At 51.5% G+C, this 10247-nt stretch overlaps 1 protein-coding gene and 1 non-coding gene across 2 annotated transcripts; both read right to left on the bottom strand.

The window, feature by feature from the left end:
* Positions 1 to 1435: 1435 nt before the first annotated feature.
* On the bottom strand, positions 1436 to 1509 carry TRNAT-AGU (transfer RNA threonine (anticodon AGU)). The gene has a single exon. It is a non-coding gene; the product is annotated as a tRNA-Thr (tRNA).
* Positions 1510 to 2818: 1309 nt separating this feature from the next.
* Positions 2819 to 9055, bottom strand: LOC119106289 (26S proteasome regulatory subunit 7). Its single transcript, XM_037229905.1, has 10 exons — positions 8958 to 9055; positions 8224 to 8328; positions 7890 to 7927; positions 7246 to 7419; positions 6416 to 6555; positions 5441 to 5609; positions 4982 to 5146; positions 4250 to 4441; positions 3682 to 3877; positions 2819 to 3063 (listed from the first exon to the last, which is right to left on the bottom strand). Exons 2-10 carry the CDS (start codon positions 8294 to 8296, stop codon positions 2906 to 2908), a joined length of 1305 nt encoding a protein of 434 aa, XP_037085800.1. The 5' UTR covers positions 8297 to 8328; positions 8958 to 9055; the 3' UTR covers positions 2819 to 2905.
* Positions 9056 to 10247: the final 1192 nt, after the last annotated feature.

Below are 10247 nucleotides of genomic sequence, written 5' to 3' on the forward strand. Positions count from 1 at the left end.
TAGGCCCTCCGATAACGTGGAAACCCAAAGACCAGCAGAGATGGCTCCGGGACCGAGCGTGCCGCGGCCGGTACACGAAGAGGCTCACGTCAACAGTGAAGGGTCTTCAGTGCAAACGAGAAAACCTAAGACCAATATGGCGGACCCCTGAATGGTCGAGGAGCGCCCCGGCACGCTAACGTATAAGACCCGGCCAGAGCACAGGACTCTCCGAGCAAAGGGAAATTTAATGATATGTATTAAATTCCCCTTTGCTACGCGTACACACTGTGCCTGGGGCAACAAAACTCAGGCACAGTGCACATGAGTCAATGCCCCTGTGCGATCAAAAGTGCCCGGGCAGATGAACGGAAAAGTCCCAGCAGGATTGAAGGGTCCTCAACAAACGAGATCAAAGGGAGAGGGACGTAGATCGATGTAGAGGATCCCTGAACATCGAGTGCCTCCGTGCGTTACCTTATTGAGCCTCAGCAACAGTGCTCTCCAAACAAGTGGAAAGAGCCCAGACCAATATGAAGGGCCCCTGAGCAACTGAGTGTTCGCCGGGATATGAGCCCCGTTAACAGCGTATAAACCCATTGGGGCGAGTGGGTGTGCCCGAGTGTGTCCGAAGAGGTTAAGAGATAGGGTACCCGACAAAAACGTAGGGCCTTCCGCAGGTGGCAGGGAATGGGAAGCACCCTAGACCGGTGTAGACGGCCCGTGAGCATATCGCGAGTGCGTCGGTAGGTTAACCGAGACCAGAAGGGCTCCTGAGAAACCGGGAATGCCCCAGCAGGTTAACATATGGGGGCCCCCAGCTATAGCTTATAGAGCCTTTCGGGCGAATTGGGAGAACCCGTGGAAGGCCCCTGACTGACAAGAGTGCCCTGGCATGGTAGCAGAAAGGGCACCGGCAACAGCGCAAGGCCATCCAAGCAAATGTCAGGAAATCAACGGCAACATGGAAGGCTCCTTAGCGATCGGATTGCCACTGAAAGTTTACTTATAGGGCCCCCGGGAACAGCGAAAGGGCTTCTGGACAGCGTGATGAGCCGTAATTTTCCCCCAATCACCACCCTCTCAATCAGTAAATAACTGTTTTTGCCTGCTCGTGGGCCCTTCACTTTCACCTGCAGCTGTTCTCGGACGCCTGGAAACCCAAAGACGTCTAAGTTTGTTGCGTTTTGTGGTAAGAACTGCGTATATTCCGGACTATAGGCTATGGGCCCTTTCCGGTCCCATGGACCGCTTCGGAGTCCAGGAGGAGGGGGGCATGGCCACGTGGCCCTCTCTGGATCCGCCACTGGACGCGAGTAGTCACTGGGATTATTGGTGAACTAGTGATTTAATATACGGCATTTGAAAATTCTGGGACGTACAGTTCGTATGCCCTTGAACTTCTGAGAGCTGATGTGCAGAGGTACGGCGTGGATTGTCTCGAAGAGCGGAAAAGAGGCACCACCGAGATTCGAACTCGGGATCTCCTGTTTACTAGACAGGCGCTTTAACCAACTAAGCCATGGCGCCGCGGCAAACCCTGGCAAAATGTACAAACCAGATAGAGTCTACTCTCACATAAAGCATTTGAATCAGCTGATTCCATCGATGATTGCTCGAAATAAATGGTTTGAGCCATATACATACATTTACAACATGCATACAAAAGGGCAGTCCATGCCGCATCCTACTGCGGATCTTACGGAAAGGTTCCGTAAGATCCGCTAACTGGTCTGCTATGGTTGAGATCCGCTGTAAAGAATTGGGGGTGGCGCGCTCATCACTCCCATAACCAGGCAAGCAAAGCACCAACATTGGCCTGTCCATGTAAATTACGCTTTTTTGAAAATGTTCCCCTTCTCTTCTGCTAATACGCTGCTCCCAGTACTGAGCTAGAGGTGCGAAACAAAGATGGGAGCGTGCTGTTGTCACGAGCCTACGGTATCCCGTTGTAAGGCCTGGACAGAATTCACGAAAGCGGGACTATTTGAAACGACACCCGAGTCTTACGTCACGTTGACCAGCAGCCCCTCCTCTTGTTATGCTTGGGCCACGCCATTACTCCCCGCTAAGGTCACAGCGCGTTTTGCTTATTGTGTTTTGGCCAGTGATGCAGTGACAAGGACTAGCTCTCAGAGGAAAGATCAGTGAGGATAGTTTCTTACTTAGCAAGGGAGAGGGGCGGGATCCAGCTCCCTGAACTTTGACAAAAAAGTGGGCAAAATCCGAGGAGATAGCCGTTTTGTGCGCATTTTGTAGGCAGGTTTTGCCATTTTTTTCACTGCCCACATCCTTCATTTTGAGAAGCTACACCCTTGGTTATAGAGTCTAGAGACTGGGGGCAACTTCTTTGAAATACGTAGGAAGCAAAGACAAAATGTCACCTACCTTACCTCGGAGCCAGTGACGCCCAGCTGTCGCTGAACATCGCGAGGATCGGTTCCAGAGAAGCAAACACAACAGACGCGGAAGAAACCGGCATTGCTGGCTTTATCGTTCCAACGCTACTGAATGCCCAATCATGCCCAAACGGTCGCCTGGATGTTCGGCAGCTGGTAGGAGTGTGCACCTCTCCTCACAGCGTATTCCTTGTCCAGAACCTTCTGGCATTTAGAACACCACTGCTAGTGTGCACCAACGTCACTCCTCAGGGATTTGCAGTTTGTGACTTACCAAACCAATTTAGAGATGTTCGATACATGAGCTAGTGCACAACGCCACCAGTCCGATTCACACCGATTTCCGCGCCTCGTCATACTGCTCCGTCAGGAATGCTCCGTTTCCAAACCCAGCTTCCAGATTCCGCCTCACATCACGTACCACGAAAAAAACCAACATCGACTCTCGGAACACATGTATTACCTTTTCAATGAGAGGGGAGCGGGTGCAATAGTCACATAAAACACGGCCACCACCGTCCTCCGGCCTAGTTGTACGTCATGTACTTGGGGGTGGCGCTGAACTTGGCGTACGACTTGATGACCTTGTTGACGGCGTCGAGGAAGTCCTTCTCGCTGGCCACCTTCCTGCGCGCCCTGATGGCGAACATGCCGGCCTCGGTGCAGACGGAGCGGATCTCGGCGCCTGGGGGACGGCACGTTCAGGTCAGCGTCCCGTAGCGAGACCGCCCCACACCACGGGTGCCGCCGGTGGATGGGCGGCCGGCCCGGGGAGCGGCCAGGGCGATAGCGGCGGGGGACAGCGGCCGATAAGAACGAGAGGGGCGGACGTGGTCAGGCGAGGGTTCGTCCCAATGGTGGTTGGATGCCAGGAACTGTCCGGCCGATTCTATCAGCACCAATACTAGCGAGAACATGCCAGAAATCCATCCCCATCAGGAACGCTCTGTGGGCGTTCGTTCGTCTGTGAGCACTCTTGCGTGGCCAACAGAAGATCGGATAATGGCAGCCTGAAGAAATCTCAGGTGTTTTCAGCTCCGTTGAACGGGCTACTAGTAACGTTGAACGAACGACTAGTAACAGTGCGGCCGTGTCGAAATATGGGTTGACGTGCCTGTCATGATTCACCATGAAAATACCTCATGATAGAGCAAAGTCAGTCTTGGGGACGCATCCTACCACAACGCCCTCTCCGATTACATCAAACACCGCCCGTCCATTACGCAACGAAAGCCCAGCGAGGCAGGTTTTGGGCTGGGAGAGAGGTTTTACCAGTGCTGCCGCTTGGGGCAGAGGTTCCCACCTGTGCTGTTGGGGCAGAGCCGAGCCAGCAGTTCGTATCGGATGTCCTTCTCCACGGACATGGAGCGGGCGTGGATCTTGAAGATGTGCGTGCGGCCCTCGAGGTCGGGCAGGCCGAACTCGACCTTGCGGTCCAGTCGGCCCGGCCGCATCAGCGCCGGGTCAAGCGTGTCCGGCCGGTTAGTGGCCATCAGCACCTGGAAACCCAGGTCAGGTCGGGTCAGGTCAGATCACGTCAGATCAGAACCTGTTGGGCCATTTTGATACGGGATTAACATGTCTGGCCGGTCGGCAGCCATCTGCACATAATTCCATAGGTCAAGCACATCACGTAACATGTCAGGCAGACCACAACTAGACCCAGGTGTCAATCATTTATATCCAAGACTGCACTGACTGCTCAGGCTATTTTTCCAACCAAAGCATCATAAACCATCATCTCATCCTGTTAATGTCAGGTAAGAACATCTAGTAAGCAGCATTAGTCTCATACACATAATTATTCCCAATCCTTTCTCACTCGCGCCATGCCCAGTGGAAGGGGTGTGTCTTGATAATAACGCGCTAACCTTGATGTTACCACGCGGATCGAAGCCGTCCAGCTGGTTGATTAGTTCGAGCATGGTCCGCTGCACTTCATTGTCGCCACCGGCGCCGTCGTCGAACCGCGCACCGCCGATGGCGTCAATCTCATCGAAGAAGATCAAGCAGGCCTTCTTGGTGCGCGCCATCTCGAATAGCTCGCGCACCATCCGAGCACCCTGCGGGCGCGAGCGGAGGCAGTGACACTTGCTGTTGGCCCCATCACCAGCAGGCGACACTGGCGAGCTGGTGACCGTCCGGACCGTATCAGACGTGTCCGCCGTACAGCTGATAGCTGTCATCCGGCAGGACACGTGGAAGTCCAGACAACGCACACGCAGACGTGGAAATGCGTCTTCTTCACTTTTTCCTGAGTATCTCGCCACCAAACTGTCACAACAATGGCGCATGGTACGCCCATGCCTCTCACTAGTGACTTCATACAAGCTGGGCCATTGACCCAAAGGTCCTATTGTCTCATTTTATGTAAAGTACAATATCTGAAGGCATCGTTTGTCACTGTCAATAAAGACCGACCATCATTTACCAATCTCACGACCCAACTGGATGTAATGCTGGTAAGAAAAGTGGAAAACCAGATTGCCACAACTCACAAATTTTTGCACTATGTTTCACATCTGAGAGCTCACAATCCTGGTGGCAAAACCAGTTTTGGCCTTCCCCACCAGAGCCCCCTTCCCCTCCAACACCGCGCCCACCTCGCCGACGTATTTCTGCACGAGCTCGGAGCCGATGACGCGGATGAAGCAGGCGTCGGTGCGGTTGGCCACGGCGCGCGCGCACAGCGTCTTGCCGGTGCCGGGCGGTCCGAACAGCAGCACGCCCTTGGGCGGCTCGATGCCCAGGTTGACGAACCGCTCCGGCTGCGGGTCGCGGCAGCCGTCAGAGGTGGCTGGTGGCGCTGGCCACACGGTCAGTGCTGTTTGTTTCGCAATGGAGATAATGGAACCGAGGATTAGAATCGCTAATGCACTCCCGCCCATTTACCTCCAGCGAAATTATTGTTTCCAGGCAGCTTTATGCTTCACCTCCAGCTAATTGACGAGGATGAGCATGATTTAAGTGATGTTGTTCCACAAGTTCTCTGTGTTCCCCTGTTCCACAAGTTCGCGCCCTCGCCATGCCCAACCCGCCCCCGGAGCCCCCGCTGTACTGACATGCAGCAGCGGCGTCTCCACCACCTCCCGCAGCTTGTCGATCTGCTCCTTGCAGCCGCCCACGTCGCTGTACGTCACGTCCGGCTTCTCCTCCACCTGCATCATGGTTACGGTCGGGTCGATCTTGGGCGGCAGCGGAATGTGGATCTGGTACTTGTTGCGGTCCACCCTGCCGACACGGCCAGCATCATTAGTCAAAGCGAGACGAGCGGTAATGGCAGAGTAGATAAACATCCATAGGATTATATTGCCACTGCTTAGCCATTAAGAAGACACGACAGGTAGCGATTGCAGGGAGCAGCCATATCTCGATGCACCAATACGGAGCGAGCACGCTGGTGAAGTAGGGATGACTGGTGCGGTGGTTCAAGTAGCGGCCTCGTCTCAAGAGCTCATATTACACGCCATGGGCATGCCGTACCACCACGGCACGAGGCGGGTTCAAATCTCACCGCAGACGTTCGTTTTTTCTAAAAAGTCCGTGGATGGAACCATCTCCACTGGCATGCCCTTGTTTGCACGTTAACATTCATCCACATATCGCGTAATATGTCTTCGCCATTTCACAACAAACTAATGCTTAAAAGCCGCCTCCCAGCGCGGCATCTCGCAGAGCCCGCTGCCCAGCAGGCATCCGAACTCCCTGCTGCCCCCCCCCCCCCCCTTCCTCCCCCCGGGCAGAAGTCAGGCACCACAGCCCGTGGCCGCCCGCCCCCACCAGGCTGGTCACGTGACCGCACCAGTCGGCCGTCCTCCACGCGTCCCGGTCTCTGACGACGGAGCACACGTCGCCCGCCGTCACTAACTCCATGGACGGCCGCTCACTCGCCCGCGAGAGCGGACTCCGCGCCACGAGAGGCGCCCGGGCTGGACTCCCGGCAGCGAGGCGGCCGCCGGACGCTGACGCGCGCACGGCATCACAGCGGCCCGCGACCGTCTGCGCGTGACGAGGCGCGCCGAGCGTGACCAGCTTACCCCACCCGCATGCCCTCCTCGATGTCGGTGGGCGCCACCGAGTCGGCAAGGTCCACCACGAACTTGGCGAACTGCTTGACGTTGATGATGTAGCGCGGCTCGTCGCTGTCGGCGTTGATGATCTTGGTGCAGCGAGCCACCTGGGACGGGCCGCGCGCGCGGGGTCACCACCGGGGTCAAGGTGGGTGCGGAGCGAGGCCGAGGGGTCGAAAAGAGACAGTTGGATTGCAAGAGGTAGGGCAAGGGCCAGGGGGGCAGTCGCCGAGGGGGATGATGCACATCGGATGCTGGACAGCGGGGCGAGCGGGCGCGGACCAGAGAGAACACAGGGAGTGATGTATTGTGAAAGGCAGACCAGCAGGGTGGGGGTGGTGCAGTGGCGGTTGGCGGAACCAGCAGGGAGAAAGCACTCCCAGGTGTCAATAGCATAGCTTTTTTTCATGCCCCCTATCTGAGCAACTGGTGTAATGAGAGCCTAATCCAGATTCTAGCCTATTGATCTAGATCTGGATGAATTTGATGCATACTCCAGATTCAGCCACAGATGTGGCTACTGGATTTGAGTGCAGTTGTTTTCAGCACGTTTCCTTGAATATCCAGGGCTGTCAAGTCATTTGTGACAAACCACAAGGTCAGAACCAATGAGGCAGCATAACCTCAACTGACCATAAAACATCCCAAAACAGAATCAAACACAAGGTAAGATTCAGAGTACTATCACTGATGCTTTCACAGCAAACAAGACCACTCATGCCACATAGCCTTTAGCAAGAAAGCCTCACACCACATCTACAGCTACAGAGCCAATCATGTGTGACAGCTGGCCTCACCTGAAGTGGCTGCTCACTCTGGAGGGTCTGCTTGTCAGCGGCCAGGTCCCAGAGGGCAGGTGCTGCCAGACCTGTGTCTGACTCCTTGATGCCGGTCAGCTCATTGACCCGCTTGCTGATGTCAGTGATGTCCCCCTCAATTGTCTTTATGGATTTGCTGTACTGGCCTTGGCCCTGATGGGTGGGAATAATGACTGTCATGTTAATATGTCAACAGCAGCTGTAACCAGGAGGTAGTTCCCATTCACTGGAATGGTCCAGACGTGGGGCATTTTGAAACAAGCATGAGCTAAATTTGGGAAGAAACTCATTTATGTGTATTTTGGGAAGGTGCAGACATTATTCCTGCCATACCCTCACAGCTTCACTTGCAAAACCAGGCTACTAGCATGGTTTTGAAACAGCCTGGCTATATACTTGCGCCAGGATGCTTTCTTGCAGACACAATCAATAGTTTGTAGCAATATTGCTGGTACCATGAAGTGCTTCACTTTACACTCTGTAAACACAAGAGGGTTACCTACCAGACAGAGCTATGCCTCTATGAACCTGATTTACAACATTTGTGTTTCATGGCATATTGCACATATTCTTGCATAGACCATCACACATGCAAAGGTATGCAGTGACAAATGAATACTCACATATGACTTGAGCAGGGCAATGTCACCTTCATCCAATGCTGAAAGACAAAATATCCAATCAAAACATGGTCTTAATATCAAAATAATAATCAAAAGGTGTAATTCTTTAAAAAAGGTGTTATTAAGGTGTTACCTTACTGTACCACGCACAAACACTAGACACCAAAACTGATTACCTATAAATATTGTATACTGACAAAAGAATAGTAGTAATTGATCATATTATGCATATAGAACAGGGCAAAACTCAATATATCTTGTCATATCTATTAACCATTAATCTGTTCATGCGAACAGCCTTGTATGCAAGGATAAACATAACAAATTTACTTACTTTTGAATTCCTTTTCTTCCTCTTCTGTTACATCTTTCACCTTGCGCATATCACCCCCAAGATGATCAGGCATGATTAATTGTGATGTGGGTTAGGCTATTAAATCTGCAGAAGAAAATAGGGAGTCAAAGACCCACATTACAAAACAGCCAGATGGGATGCATCACAGTAAGCAGGGTGCCAGGTATAGATTCTTGCAGATAATCCATCCACTTCCCTGGATGCACATAAATAAACCCCCCACACATCCCTTCATCCTTGTGAAAAGTTTATGTGGGTCGATTGTAATTACATTGAACATTACCTATGTTAGCATATTTGATTAGAAACATTGAGCCACTCAATGCACCGAAAATGGTAGTGACCATGCAACAGACTCTGGCACCCTGACTGACATCACAACATTCCCAGAGTGCTGCAGCAATGTCATTGCTACCATGGATGTCTCTGGCGTGACACATATTTCCCGAAGTCTGGCATGAGAGCACTCCCTCTGCATCCAAGGCCCTTAATATTCAACATTGATAAATGCACACAATAGCCCACTGTAATCTATTGGTACCATCACTAAATACACATTTCAAGCGAACTCCGCTCAATCTATGAAGGCAGATCAAGATCGAGATATATCAGTGTTGCACCGGAAGCCTCACGATTCGTAAAGTTCTCACGTACACGAAAGGGCCATTTTCGACCATTACAGGCATAGGTAGGTACGTGAACAATGTCCTCACCAGTGTCTGCTACAAAACCGTTGGTTGAAATGAAGGAATAACTGCAATCGCTCTCGCCGGGGCCGGTATATTTTCGTTTATTGTGATCCACTGCCCGCCTTCCCTTGTCCTGCGGAGGTTTCTGTGTGTCATCCTGCGCCGTTTATGCCTTTCTGACCTGCAGTCATCAAGAGGGTTATCTTAGCCAGCTTGTGCCACAAGTGCCCATTTATTCTCCCAGAAGGCAAAACTATTACATAATAACAATTTAGATTCAATTAATGATTTTTTCAATTCAAAGCTCAGTTCTCCATAGATTTTGTGAAATATCTAAAGCACGCTAGGGTCGATAGTCCACAATCATTACAAGCATGGAGCGCCTGTAAACAAAGTATCTTTAAACGGCGAAGGTCACCACGCCTGGCAGAGCGGTCCCGAGGTACGTGCGTGTTTGTCCGCAGGTATAGGTGAGGCTCTTTGTTCGGTTACGGAAGGAACACTGTGGGTTGCTCCCACTGAATATGTGATATATCAAATGGGTAGTGATATCCAATGTGCCCTGAAGTGTTGAGGCCATGAGACCTATGAATGGTTTCGGAAAGCGGCGTAGCTTTGTTAACCTCTTGTAAATAGCGTGTCTTCGCTACGTACTGGGTCGTCACATACCCTTTACGGCGCTGTTCGTATGTTTGTGTCCTTTCTTTGTCTTTTTTATGTATGGATAATATGGCTTGCTTCCCCTGGTGGCAAATGCTTATTTTAGGGCTGATATTACAGTATTAGAGCCACATGCTTAATTCATAACATTCTCCATTCCAGGAAGTTATTCTTCAAATAGGCACAGTTTACAAAGGGAAAAAGTCAGGTACCCAGAGCCTGAGATGGCTGAACCAGTTTATCAGATCATTTGCTTGAGATGTTTTCAGATAGGAATGCACATATTTAATATGCTGTGCAGGATTGGGTACTGCACAATTGCTGCACAACCATGTTTAAAAAATGCATTATCGTTGCATAAATGCTTAAGCTGTTTCATGGCTTGAGACCTTTTACATCCTTTCCTCATTTTGTGTTGTAGGCAGTCACAGTGTCAGTGTTATTCAGATAACTTCCAGTACATCTGACACTGGTACTTTGCTTTGATTTCTGCTGAAAACACAGCCCATTTTGAGGTGTATGTTGGTGGTTTGCAGGTGTCTTCATCTGTCCTGGTAACTGATACTGGCATGCATTAAAAAACAGCAAAAATGGGTGGATCCATAGTTTGCACATGAAAGTGTGTTATTGCCTGTGCACACAACAGTCACATTG

This window comes from Pollicipes pollicipes, unplaced genomic scaffold (assembly GCF_011947565.3).
Source record: "Pollicipes pollicipes isolate AB1234 unplaced genomic scaffold, Ppol_2.1 Scaffold_6138;HRSCAF=7277_pilon_pilon_pilon, whole genome shotgun sequence".
NCBI classification, from domain to species: Eukaryota; Metazoa; Arthropoda; class Thecostraca; order Pollicipedomorpha; family Pollicipedidae; genus Pollicipes; species Pollicipes pollicipes.